This window comes from Drosophila mojavensis, unplaced genomic scaffold (assembly GCF_018153725.1).
Source record: "Drosophila mojavensis isolate 15081-1352.22 unplaced genomic scaffold, ASM1815372v1 contig_277, whole genome shotgun sequence".
In the NCBI taxonomy this organism is placed as follows: domain Eukaryota; kingdom Metazoa; phylum Arthropoda; class Insecta; order Diptera; family Drosophilidae; genus Drosophila; species Drosophila mojavensis.
In genome coordinates, this window is record NW_025318822.1 from 4,096,575 (window position 1) to 4,109,098 (window position 12,524).

Here is a 12,524-nt window from a genome sequence, read left to right on the forward strand (position 1 = left end):
ATATGTATATTTATATATGTACATATATGTATATGTATATTTCGCACCCATTCATTAACTTATCTCCCAACAGCACTGCTGTCTGCTAGACTGCACTTAACCAAATAGTTTTCTAGTATTACTAGGGTTTTGACTGTTGCCATAAGCGTTTTACTATATAACAATTATAGTTTTCATTGCACACATGCATTGCGTAACTAGTTCAAACTGCATTCAATTAACTCGCATTTTTCATTTGATCAATTATAGGCGAGGGCGGTTTCTAAAGTTTTTTTTAGGTTTGTTCAAGGTATATTTTGTATAATAATCGAAACTCAGCTAATATAAATTTATTTTTCACTCATATTCTATTAACTAATAACCTTTAAATTGCTGTATTTTTTATTAGGTAAAATCACTTAATCACTTAATTTATAAAATCTTTATCTGGCATTTATTCAGCTGGATTATCATGAAAATTGAACAGTCCGCGTTTATAGAAAAACGGATATCCTTCATCACACTACCATAAATGGGATTGGATGTACGACGCAGTCACAAGTTTTCACCGTCTTTGGTGTCGGATATTAAGAGGTGTAGATTGCTATTTTTATTGCTGGGTAACAGAATCACATGTACGTGATTGAAGACAGCAAATAAGGCTACACATATATATGGAAAGGCACAATAGCATTTATTAGGTTAAGAACAACTGCAAGTCTACTTTTACCCTAAAAAGTTTTACTTCTTATAGAGGGATGCTTGTAGATCCCCTGACTTTATCAATGGCTTTTGATACTTAAGTAGCTTCAGACACTATATCAATCGTTCCCAGTAAATGTAGATAAACTTATCGAATCTCTTGAGCCGTATTGCACTTGCGGCGGACAATGAGATGAATAATAAGATTTTTCAGTCTTGAGTGCAATAAGTTCTTCCACAACATCGCTTTGATTTCAGTTGAGTCGACACAGTCATATCAGTCTTATTAAAAACTGAATCAACTTCGCTTAGCGTTCTATTCATTACTTTTCATTTCTAGATCAATGTACAATATATACGCAGCATTATGGAGGTGAAATTCTCGCCGAAGGTATAGTTGCCGCGGATGTAAATTTCAATACCTCTACATACACCGGCTCATGTTAATCAAGAAGTCATTTAAAATAATGATCGGTGATCCATTCTGTAATGATCAAATCTTCATTAAATTTACTATTTCGTTTGTAAGCGGCATTCAGACAAAAAATCAGCGCAGCTAAATCGCAGCGAGTTTGGTTAGCTACTGGAGCACTAGTTATACACGAAAAAGTTGTTTACTAGCTCGTTCACTTTGATTTTAAAAGCTCGCAACTCAAAAGCTTTATACTTTGTAAAGAGAAAATTACCTGTTACCATAGTTCTCCGATATTTACTCTCGATTTATTTTACATTGACTTTCATCTAGCCTTGTTTTTAAATGTAATTCATTTTGCGTTTCTGAGCGTATTTATTATATTAGGTAATCATAGGTAAGACGTCATACTTAGTTCGACTATCTACTCATTTCCTGCATGCGATCTTTTAACTAAAGATTATGATTAGACAACAAGTACTCAAAGATAAGCGTAATTATTGTCTACAATATGTATTTTTTATTGGATGTTATTCCGTTTTGTAATCGTCAAAATTGAACAATCCGCGATGGTAGAAAAATGGATACAAGTCCTTCATTACATCAGCATAAGTAGGATTAGAGGTAAGGCGTAGTCGTGATTTTTCGCCCTCTTCGGTGTCGCTCATCATGTTATGTAGATTGGAGTCCTTGTCACTGGGAAACATAATTATAGGCAGATGACTGAAGACAGCAAAGAAGGCTAGGAGAAAGAAGAAAACTATTTTATCGAGACCGCCTCAGAAAATCTCATTTAAACTTTACCATAGAACGAGTTTTGCTTTTTATAGAGGGATGTATGCAGTTCTCTCAACTTGGGCAATGGTTTTTGATATTTCAAGAGCTTAAGGCACTCGACCAATCGCTCCCAATAGATGTAGATGAAATTATCGAATTCCTTGATGCGTATATCCTTGGCAGCGGATAATGTGATGAAAAATAAAAGATCTATTGCCGGATTTCCCCATTTGCAGATTTGGAAATCAACCAGAATTAGTTGATCCAATGTTCCATCCGGTAAATAGTTGCACATAAAATTACTTGACCAAAAATCACCGTGGGTTAATGTATTAAAATCCAGAGGATTAACGTCCAGAGTGCTTAGGGACATGGCCCAATAATCATCAAGAGAAGGCTGTATATTTAAAATAGATTATTTCTAATTTTAATATAAATAATTAAGGTACTTACAAAGTTTTTAATATATTTTTCGGCATCCTTCATACCCCATGTCTCCATAGACTTTTTAAAAGGTTCCCCTCTCAGTTTATAGGCATCCCTTGCGAACTTTTCAGTTTTAAGTGAAACAAATCCCTCCCAAAAATCACTAGGAAAGGGACCGTTTTGTTCCTCATAAACAGCGCTGGCTGCATGGAACTCGGCCAGCTTGCGTAAGGCTCTTGTCATATGAGCCATGTCCAGGCCATTCAAGCGATCCACATTCTGGAATTTCCTGGTACTCAGATCTTCAAATATAAAGTGAATCAATCCCTCGCGCTGATCTGTGTGTAGACACTTGGGCGCTATTTGGATGTCCTCGCCCGCTGCCTTATAGAGTGCCTCGAAGGCGGGCAGATATGTTTTGTACATCGTTAGCTCCTTTGGGAAGAGACCCAATGCATCAATATCAGATCCGCCCTGTTCGTTCGGTAGCATAGTCTTGAATACATAGGTTTTTGTCTTTGTACTGCTATCTATTGGATTTGGGAATTTCACAACTTTAAAATGCACACTAAGCTTTTGCGTGTCTTACCATTCATTTCGAGGTCAATGTATATGCGCAGCATTATGGAGGTGAAGTTTTCGCCAGGTGGTATAGCTGCCACAGGTGTAAATTTCAGTACCTTTACGTGGTCCGGTTCGTCCTTTTCGAGGACTGTCTTGAAATAGTTTTCAGTGATCCATTCGGGTATGCTCAAATGATCATTTGGATTAACTATTCCGTTTGACTGCGACATCTTGACACGAATTCGTACACACCTGTTTCCCAAAAGGTCTCGTTAGGTACTGCGTGCGTGTGCTCGTGAAGCTTACGACGGAATGTTGTATGATAAATTCGTTTTCGATACTCTATGAACGGGTATTGAAAGATGGCTAGCAAGTATGAGACTTCTCGAAGTGCGTGTACTATTCATGGCCCATTCACCGATATTTAAGTTGGATGCATGTGTCAAATATCTATATCTATGAAAATATTTTTGTATGTATGTATGTTGACCGCTACTCTTTTCGTTCTCTACATAATTTTAGTTCTTTGAAATATTTAATTTACTAATACTGCTGTGCTGCCATAGGTCCATAAGAGCATTTGAGTTTCGGTGTGACAAATATTGTTATCAGTACGCATTTAATAGTACATAACATTGTATAGATTATACAAATGTTATTTTTGTATATACTTCTATATTTTAGTTATCTGTTGCTGATCTAAATGCATTGATATCATTGTGCTAAATAACTCCAGTGTATTATATAATAGATCATTTTAATTTAACCATTTGCTGTATCAGTATGATTTAACGCAACTCTTAATGCTCGTCATGCTTTCATTCAAGAATTTTCGTTTGATCAAAATCTTTAAAAAAACCTATTCCATTTAAGCTTTGTGTGTGATTCAATGTAGTTACACTCAATTAATATTGACGGCAAACTGTAATCAAGTTGATAGCCAAATCAATTGATATTTGATTTTCGTTTATTAGCAACTCTATATGAATAAAACTGATTTGTTTGATATCATTGACAATATTGACTATCTTAATAACGAAATTTTATACACAGTTGCGGTATGGACATACTTGTTGATAAATAAACAGGCATTCAAGCCAAGAGGATAGTAAATGGTTACAAATTGATGATTTATGGGTTTATGGTTGTGATTGAGACAAGAAAGACTTCGTTACCTAAAACACTTTTAGTTAATCGTTTACAGGTAACAAGTTTTTTCTTCGCCTACTCATATCAATAGCCGTACACAAGTTTTATCTTGTTTTCAAGTCTTTTATCCGAGAAAGTTCTTTCTAAATGAATGAATGAAGCCAGAACTAGGAAGTCAAAACGAAAAGACGAGATTTTTATCTTTACGATGTCTAATCTTTGCGCGTCTGGGGTCTACGGTAATTATAAAATAATTAGAAGAAGTATAATCCGTGATTATATTTGATTAGCTTATAATATGGTTGATTATTTTACAAATTTCGACTCGATTTTCGGACAAAGCTGAGTACTATGTTTATGTTTATCTTTTATGTTAAAGCCACACCATGAAAATGCGGCGTAATAGGGTTTGCTTAAAGTACGTATCTGTCTGTTAGCAGTTCGAAGCTGAGAATGGCTTTCAGGAATTTTTTTAGAATAAATTATTCAACTCATTTGTACAAAGCGACGCGTGTCGAGATATAAATTCAACAACTGACGTCATAAGTTAAATAATCGATCAGCACTTGCGAAAATACTAGGGTTGTCGAATATATCAATCTTTTTTGTATACAAAATATATTTATATCGGAATATTTTTTGCCTAAATATCGTTTTATTTTTATCTTTAAAATTTTTATTTTTTTTTTATTTTTGATATATTTGAGTGATAAGTCCACCAAGCAAAAAGTACAACAAGTGAATATGGTGAAAACGAATTATTCTCAGTTTAACAATGGAACATCCAAATGTAATTTGTGCCTTAAACTAATAGCTCAACACATCAGATATGACGTCGCTTATGAAAAAAAAGCAATATGATAATTTTGAGTCTTTATCATAAAAATAAAATTTATATATTTCTTTAAACTTAACTTAAAATATCATCGATACGATATTTTAAAAATATTGGACAGCCCTAGAAAATACTCTATAAAGGCTCGCGAGGTAATCAAGCTCAATTGAAACCAATAATCGGTTGAGCATGAATGAGTTGATTTTCATTGTAAGCCAAAATAGTAAATAAAATATATAAATATATGCCTGAAGCTTTTGTTTACAATTGAAAAATAAAAAAAAATCATATAATTTGTAGCATTCCTCTTAAGTTTTTCTTCCCCATCAACTAAAATTCGAATACAATTGATAGTACTTAAATTTCATGAATGAATCTCAATATATTGATTTATTGAAGTTTTGTTTCCGTTAAATATAGCCTTAGAAACATAGCCGTTAAATATAGCCTTAGAAATCTAGACAAACTTTTGCATTAACGCACGAAAGGGTATTTGAGCATCGATTCGGTAATACATCAGTTAAATTTAAATTAGTCATTGATTTTTTTTGCCAGTCATGATTAGAAGTGATTTCATAAAAACACGCACATCATGATAAAATTTATTATAGAATGACTATAACAATTATCGACAGGAAAAGGCTTTATTTCGGTATTAGATAATATACTAAAAGTATCACCAGTATCAGTATATGTAAAGTAGTACCAAAAAACACACATCATTATATAATGATTTTAGAGCAATCCCTTATGGGCGAAGAAAGGATACAGCTGCAGCATAGCCTTGACATAATAGGGATTTATGAAGGTCTTGTAGCGGAAAGCGTCGCCTTCTGGTCCCGGCATCATCATCATGTCAATGCTTGAATCCTTATCGGAGGGCAGGATGATGGCAACCAAAACGCCATTCGCTGTGACTGGGCCTGTTAATAAATAAATGATGGTTAATAGCTAGATTGGTCTCGTTCTCGGCGATTGGTCTCGCTTGCTCGGCCAACTTACCCCATTTGCCGTATTTTAGCATCATGATGTGTAATTCTGTCAACGTGGGAATATGCTTTGAGTACTTCAGCAATTGCAGGCATTCCACCAAACGTTCGTGATAGATGCTAATGAAATGATCAAATTCCTTGACCTTGATGTCAAGTGCTGCCGACGTTGTTATAAAGTACCAGAGATCCTGTGCCGGGGAGCCCCACTTGCCCACTTGCAAGTCCACGAAGAGGGTGCGCTCCTCGGCTCCGTTCTCGGCGAACATTATGTTATTGCACCACAGGTCTCCGTGATTGAGGCAATTGAACTCGGTCTCGTCCACCTTATTCAGTTTTAGTGCCTCCTCAAACATTACGCTTGGAGCAGGCATATTCTCAATGTATTTCTCTACATCCGGTAGCTGCCATTCCCTCATGGCCTTTACATATTGCTTCATGCGCATTTCGCCTATTTGCTCGAAAATAGCACGATTCTTTTCATGATAGAATGATGTGTAGTACATCTCGGAGAAGGGTCCGTTCTGCTCCCGTGTAACTGCCGAGGCTGCGTGCAGCTCTGCCAATTTACGCAACACCCGCTTCATATGAGGCATATCCAAGCCCTTTAGGCGGTCTACGTTGTAGAAGTTCTGGCATTTTAGGTCCTCCAGGACAAGGGTTGTACGCTCCGGAGTCACTTCGACGAGCAAGCACTTGGGCGCCAACTTAATGTCAACACCAGCTTCCTTGTAGAGCTTTTCGTAGCCAGGTATGTGCACCTGGTACATCTCAGTCTCCTTGGGAAACAAGTTCATCTCATTGACAAGAGCACCTCCCTTGGTGGCTTCCAGCATTGTCTTCAATATGTACGACACTCTCTGCTCAGTGCCATCTGTGAAAGAGATCTTAATTGCTTTGGCTGACAATTTAGAAAGTTAGCTGACCAACCTTTGAGCTTGATGTCTATAAAGACACGCACCATAATCGATGTATAGTTTTCACCTGGCTGTGTTGCGGCAATCGACGTAAAGTTTTGGATGCTGACAAAGTCTGGCACATCTTGCTCGACGATGGGTCGAAAATAATCCTCATTGATCCATTTGGGGATGACGAGGAACTCATTGGGATTAAAGGGCTCATCTGGATCGGTATTGGGTGACATTTTCTAAGAGATTGATAGAGTGGAGAGTAGTATTTTCAGTTACACCACATTACATATTATTCGCAGAAATAAATGATCAAAGATCACATTTCTTTAACTTGTTCCAATGTGAAATGTGTTCAATTAGCAATGTTCTTGAACATTGATCGATCTTCCAATGCACAAGTTAATTATATTTCTCACGATCTATATGTATGTATTAATTGCCAGTAACATACGGCACTTAAGCTTTGTAGACGGAATTATAAGCCAACGAAGAGCAAACAGCAACGAGGGTCCGGCGTATTCGAACGCAAAACAAATACTGATTGCTCGTCGCCGAACATCGTAGTCAGCTAGCCGGACTACTCGTACCGCCTGAGTACCGGGGTCTGGATTAGCCTGTTCAGAGTCTGTTCATAGAGCAAACCGGTTGCATGTGAAAATGTTTCTACGAATATTTGTTTGTACCTAGAAACAGAATAGTGCGTCGCTGTATTCCTAGCAGAAAGCGGATAGCACTAAATTAACTCTGCTATACTGATAGTACTATATATATATGTAGAATCGCTATAATTGTTTTAAATTTCAGCAAAGTAAGTGATGTGTGGAGGGACTTAAGCTCAGAGTCGTGGCGGGGCATACCGTGGATCTCATAATCAATTCCATTCACTCTGCATTATCAATTTGTCGCGTGTGAAGCTCTCTGTGGTTGCTGCGAATTAGGGTCACTAAAATTAGAATATATTAATGTATCAAGAGACAAATGGGTATGCGTAGGTTTTTCTGTTTTGAGGTGATTCAATTAATTTTTTAAATAATAATAATAATAATATAAATATATATACAAATTCGAAATTAATATTAATGGTTATTAATTTTAATGGTAATGAGTCTTGTGTAGATATGAAATATAATATATACATTTTTCATCAGCATAAGAAAATAACTTTGTATTGCTTTATCAGTATATCCATAATTACAAATGGGTATATCGAAGTCGAGCCCGTTTAACATCGCAAAATAAAATCGCGTTGTGACTGTACAGTTCCAAAGTGTTCCAGCACTTTAGACATCTGGGTATACTATTTCTGAATACGTTAATTGTATGCTTGCAGCTTGACTGTTTTTTTTTTTCTGTTCTGATAAGAAAGAACTGGGTGTAATTATCCACTATATTGGAGGTCATAATTATTATCATGTAATTGTTACTGCTAGCCAATTCAGTGCAAATACTATAAATCTATTTATTTGTGCATTTTTATTTATATTTTATGTAAATTTCTTTTGAAACCTTGATAAACAAGGCAATTTTCAATTTAATATTTTATTTAATAATATGTTAGGTTAATATATTTATTTAAATTTTTTAAATCCAACCATAGACAAGGTCAACAGAATTTCAGTTAGTCTGTACTTTGTAAGTATATTCTTGGCCTATTTAGTATTTATAGTTCATAGTATCTCAATTTGGTATTTTAATCAAGTTGTATATACTTTCCTCTTTATAGATGAAATAGAAAAGAAGGAATTCCCAATTCCCTATACACCCAGCTGACATGAAGCATTTTATCAGGCAAAAGTATTGTACATATAAACATACATATACATACATATATACATAGACTATTTAAAATCTCAAGTATTTGAACGAGTATAACAAAATACTGATTCCATTTGTTATTGATCAGGTTATTAGCGTGGTACTCAATTTCATTTACATTTAATTCAAGCCGGATGGAAGATATTGGCATATATGTATATGCATATATCTGCAACTATAGAGTAGCTAATAGTCGTATACCTATGCGAAACGGTCTCAAAGCCACATTTAATTTCAATTCCCATAGTGTAATATAATACTTACGTGTCTAAATTCATAATTACGGACGAGAAAAGCAAATAATTTGTTGATTATTAAAAACAAAACAAAATGTGTGCTTGCATATGAAATGAACTGATATTAGGTGCATGTACTTGTATATTTATATATATACATTGATATCTTTTATATAATACATGTAGATATTAAACATATGCTTATATTTGGTGGGAAGTGAAAATTGAAACTAGCTATATTATATTTATATACAGACATATATATAGAGCAAGTCTGTAGATGTAATGAACGGAAACAACTCTTCAGCAAATCTATAATTATACATACCAAAGAGAGGGCTGCGCTGAAAACAAGTTGATTTTTCCTAAGAGTATAATAAACATCATGTTTTGTTTCAGTTACAATCCTTAAATAGACTCGTAATGCCAAAATTTTGGGTCTACGATCATTATGCAATTATGAATACAAATAATTTAAATACAAACAAGATAATTATCCGAAAACGTGTTTTCTGCCATGAATGTACAAAAACTCGAAATTATTGTTTAGTTAATTGACTTTTGGCAATGTGTCTCTTTCTCGACATGTTTTTATTTTGTATAATAATAAGCCATTTTGCAGCATGGCGTGATCAAAAATTTAGTTGTATATTATAATAACACGCATTTTGATGGTAATTACTTCCAGTCGAGCAGACCGCGATTATCCAACCACGGCAGAACTTCGGTCATTACCTGAACATATTTCGGATTGGTGTACATGGCGACCTTCACCTTGGCGTCGTCATCCTCCAAATTGGGGTGCTCGTTCTTGTCCAGCATTACCACGGGCAGCACCTTAGAGACGACCAAATAGGCTGGCAATTGCAGAAGAGATCATTATATAGAGTTCAGAGCAATATTTTACTAGGTATACTCACCCGCCAATCCATTGCGAAAGAGGGCGGCATGTAAATTCTTCAGCTTCGGCAAAGGGCGATGATACTGCAAGAGCTTCAAATTGTCCACCAGTTGGTCGAAATAGTAGCGCACAAGGTAGTCAAATTGTTTGGTCTTAATGTTGGGCGCTGCCGAGGATAGTATCAGATAATACAGATCATTTGCCGGGGAGCCGTATTTGCAGACTTGAAAGTCAACAAAGAGCGTTTCCTTTATCGAGCCAAAGGCATCGTACAGAAACATAATATTGTAGTTCCAGCAATCGCCATGATTGAGCACATTGAACTCCCGCGTGGACAGCTGCTGATCCTGCAGCAGGCGATCTACCAAATAATCATCGCTATTGGCCTAAGAATCAGAGAGAGAGAGAGAGAGAGAGAGAGAGAGAGAGAGTGTGTGTGAGAGAGAGGGAGATTTTGAATATTTATTGATCAACACAACTTACCAATTTCTCATAGATTTTCTGGCAATTTTTCCATTTCTTGAGCTGCGCTAGGAAGGCGCCTGATGCATTGAACTCCTGCAGCAACTGGCGATTGGCTTCGCTAAAGACGCCCACCGTGAAGTCCTCCCCGAACAAACCATTGTGCTCCACATAGCAGGCGGAAGCGGCATGGAAAGCAGCCAATTTGGCCAGCACCTGCTCCATGTGCTCCTGATCCAGGCCTGCCAAACGATTGGCATTCTTAAAGGAGTTCGGATTCAAGTCCTCCATCAGCACATAATCCACGCCGAAGTCCTGATCAAGCTTATAGGCCTTTGGGGCAAATCTAATCTTCTTGCCTGCGTCGGCGTAGAGCTTTTCGAATTGCGGCAGAAAGTTGTGATACATTTGCTCTTCCTTCTGGAAGAGCCGCAGCTTGCTGAGTATGGCGGCCATTACATCGTTGTTGGGCTGAGCCTTTAGCACAAAGGACACACTCTTGCTGCTGTGATCTGTGCTGGTTAATCAACGATTACAACTTTTTGTTACACTAGGTTAGGAGTCGCCCTCAGCTTACCCAGCAGCTCGACTTCCACCAGCAGGCGCACCATCAGGGTGGAGTAGTTGTCCCCGGTATTGGCCGGCTGCGGCGTTACCGATCGTATCTTCTCAAAGTCCCCGATCTGAGCGCGCACAGCATTCTGCAGCGAGATTCTGGGCAGCCAAGGTGGCAAATTGGGATCCGACGACTCGGCATGTCCATTTGCTTGAGTGGCCTCCGACATCTTGGGTGCTATAAATGTTTAATCAATGTCAAGTTTAGCGAAATCAATAGAATCGCGTGCCGTATATTAGTGACTGACTGGATTTTGAGATAAGCATTACAAATGTGATATGGTGCCGATAATCTAGCCAAATCAGAGCTCGAAAGTATACTGTATCAATATAGACCGATTGTGACTTATTGTAGAACGGTTCTGTTTCATCGGCAGATCCAAAGAACCTGTTCTTTAATAAAGCTATAGATCATAATTGGAGGCATGCAGACGCGCCCATATGCAATTCAGAAAATATCTTTTGCGCTAACCCACCCAGTTCTTTTAAATATTTTATGATAGCAAATTATTATATCATCATGATGATGATAATGATCTTACGTAATTACGTATGCAAATATAGGTCTTATGACTTTATATTTGCCCACTCCATACAATCATTAATATATATTTTTTACAGTGTATTCTTTGCTTTGATGTTGATAACGTTTTTCTGCAGAATTCGGTTGAACTAAAGGGCTCTCAAGCATTGCAATCATTGGGAGTCCCTTCCAAACGGTAAGTGTAATAAATTAATAACAGTAATTTCTACTGTTGCATTATTGGGCCTTTACAATTTCTCAAAGGTCTTATCTTTAATGCCAAGCGATAATATTAGCAAAATTGGCCGATTAAAAGAAATTTAAAGGAAAACTCGTGATGCAACATATACATACATATATGTGATACATATATGTGTATATATTGAAAATGCTACAATTTTATCTGATATATTACATACATATTTTGTGCTTTGTATTTCACACATTAATTTTGATAGTTATATGTATTTCTGCATTGCTTGGATGATTATCAAGTCCGATGCCAAATTTGGTCGTAGGCAACTCTTATCACAGATCAATTATATTTTCTATCTAAAATTCGTTTCTTGGAACACTTTTACCCGATCAGCTTTGTAATAAAAAGTCTTTAAAGACACTCTGTTGTACTAGATCTTAGAGATTTGCGCTTTCATTTAAAACAATTCAAATTGAGTTTTTCTTTAGTACAAATTTCTATTCGACTTCTCCACTGTGTCTGGCACAACGAAGAACTGGTTCAGATGCTCTCACACACAATATGAATTCAAAAGCAGCCCCGTACAGTCGATGGAGAGATAGGCACAACAAACCTTTTTCCTTAATTAACGGCGAATGATGAATTGTTCACACAATCGAATGCAGTTCGGTCAACCGTTGATTTCAAATGAGGTCCGGGCGTTAGGCGTAAGACTCTGCTTGGCCCGATTTGGAATCGGCCGAGAAATTCGTTATCGCATCGGTGTCCAATTAGTGTTGATTTTGTAAATTGTTATTCGCCAAACCCGGCGTAAAGAGCGTCAAGGCACACACTTTCGTTGAATATGATTTTTTAATAAACATTTGATATGGGGTGTCGCCAATTGTTCTATTGATAAGGCAGGTAAAGCGGGTCTCGGCATTTCCACTATCGTTGCTCTTTTGCTTCGTGCTCTAATTATTGGGTGATTCTTTATTAATTGCTTCTGCTCGTGTCGTGCACTGTGATTCACTTGGACATGTGATAGACAAC

General features: G+C 36.7%; 3 protein-coding genes across 4 annotated transcripts; all 3 read right to left on the reverse strand.

The window, feature by feature from the left end:
* Nucleotides 1-1,590: 1,590 nt before the first annotated feature.
* LOC6574302 lies at nt 1,591-3,153 on the reverse strand. The gene is made up of 4 exons (XM_002000321.4): nt 2,886-3,153; nt 2,324-2,826; nt 1,898-2,267; nt 1,591-1,835 (listed from the first exon to the last, which is right to left on the reverse strand). The coding sequence occupies exons 1-4, from the start codon at nt 3,088-3,090 to the stop codon at nt 1,624-1,626; spliced, it is 1,290 nt and encodes a 429-aa protein (XP_002000357.2). The 5' UTR covers nt 3,091-3,153; the 3' UTR covers nt 1,591-1,623.
* Nucleotides 3,154-5,469: 2,316 nt separating this feature from the next.
* Nucleotides 5,470-7,305, reverse strand: LOC6574303. Its single transcript, XM_002000322.4, has 4 exons — nt 7,196-7,305; nt 6,764-6,980; nt 5,847-6,707; nt 5,470-5,767 (listed from the first exon to the last, which is right to left on the reverse strand). Exons 2-4 carry the CDS (start codon nt 6,975-6,977, stop codon nt 5,580-5,582), a joined length of 1,263 nt encoding a protein of 420 aa, XP_002000358.1. The 5' UTR covers nt 6,978-6,980; nt 7,196-7,305; the 3' UTR covers nt 5,470-5,579.
* A 2,029-nt stretch (nt 7,306-9,334) lies between these two features.
* LOC6574305 lies at nt 9,335-12,269 on the reverse strand. 2 transcript variants are annotated; one of them, XM_032733564.2, is made up of 5 exons: nt 12,099-12,269; nt 10,736-10,951; nt 10,180-10,670; nt 9,716-10,082; nt 9,335-9,652 (listed from the first exon to the last, which is right to left on the reverse strand). In XM_032733564.2, exons 2-5 carry the CDS (start codon nt 10,941-10,943, stop codon nt 9,474-9,476), a joined length of 1,245 nt encoding a protein of 414 aa, XP_032589455.1. In that variant the 5' UTR covers nt 10,944-10,951; nt 12,099-12,269; the 3' UTR covers nt 9,335-9,473. The 2 variants fall into 2 exon arrangements, with proteins under 2 accessions (XP_032589455.1, XP_032589454.1); XM_032733563.2 differs by having other exon boundaries at nt 12,106-12,268.
* Between the last annotated feature and the right edge of the window lie 255 nt (nt 12,270-12,524).

Excerpts from the sequence above, each read along its gene's own strand:
- LOC6574302 (XM_002000321.4), bottom strand. The coding sequence starts at position 3,090 with ATGTCGCAGTCAAACGGAATAGTTAATCCAAATGATCATTTGAGCATA. Across the intron at positions 2,268-2,323 it reads AAAAATATATTAAAAACTTT|CCTTCTCTTGATGATTATTG; the intron begins GTAAGTACCTTA and ends TTAAATATACAG. Across the intron at positions 1,836-1,897 it reads AAAGCAAAACTCGTTCTATG|CCTTCTTTGCTGTCTTCAGT; the intron begins GTAAAGTTTAAA and ends TCTTTCTCCTAG.
- LOC6574303 (XM_002000322.4), bottom strand. The coding sequence starts at position 6,977 with ATGTCACCCAATACCGATCCAGATGAGCCCTTTAATCCCAATGAGTTC. Across the intron at positions 6,708-6,763 it reads TATAGACATCAAGCTCAAAG|ATGGCACTGAGCAGAGAGTG; the intron begins GTTGGTCAGCTA and ends TCTCTTTCACAG. Across the intron at positions 5,768-5,846 it reads GCTAAAATACGGCAAATGGG|GCCCAGTCACAGCGAATGGC; the intron begins GTAAGTTGGCCG and ends ATTTATTAACAG.
- LOC6574305 (XM_032733564.2), bottom strand. The coding sequence starts at position 10,943 with ATGTCGGAGGCCACTCAAGCAAATGGACATGCCGAGTCGTCGGATCCC. Across the intron at positions 10,671-10,735 it reads GGTGGAAGTCGAGCTGCTGG|ATCACAGCAGCAAGAGTGTG; the intron begins GTAAGCTGAGGG and ends TAACCAGCACAG. Across the intron at positions 9,653-9,715 it reads CTTTCGCAATGGATTGGCGG|CCTATTTGGTCGTCTCTAAG; the intron begins GTGAGTATACCT and ends TGCAATTGCCAG.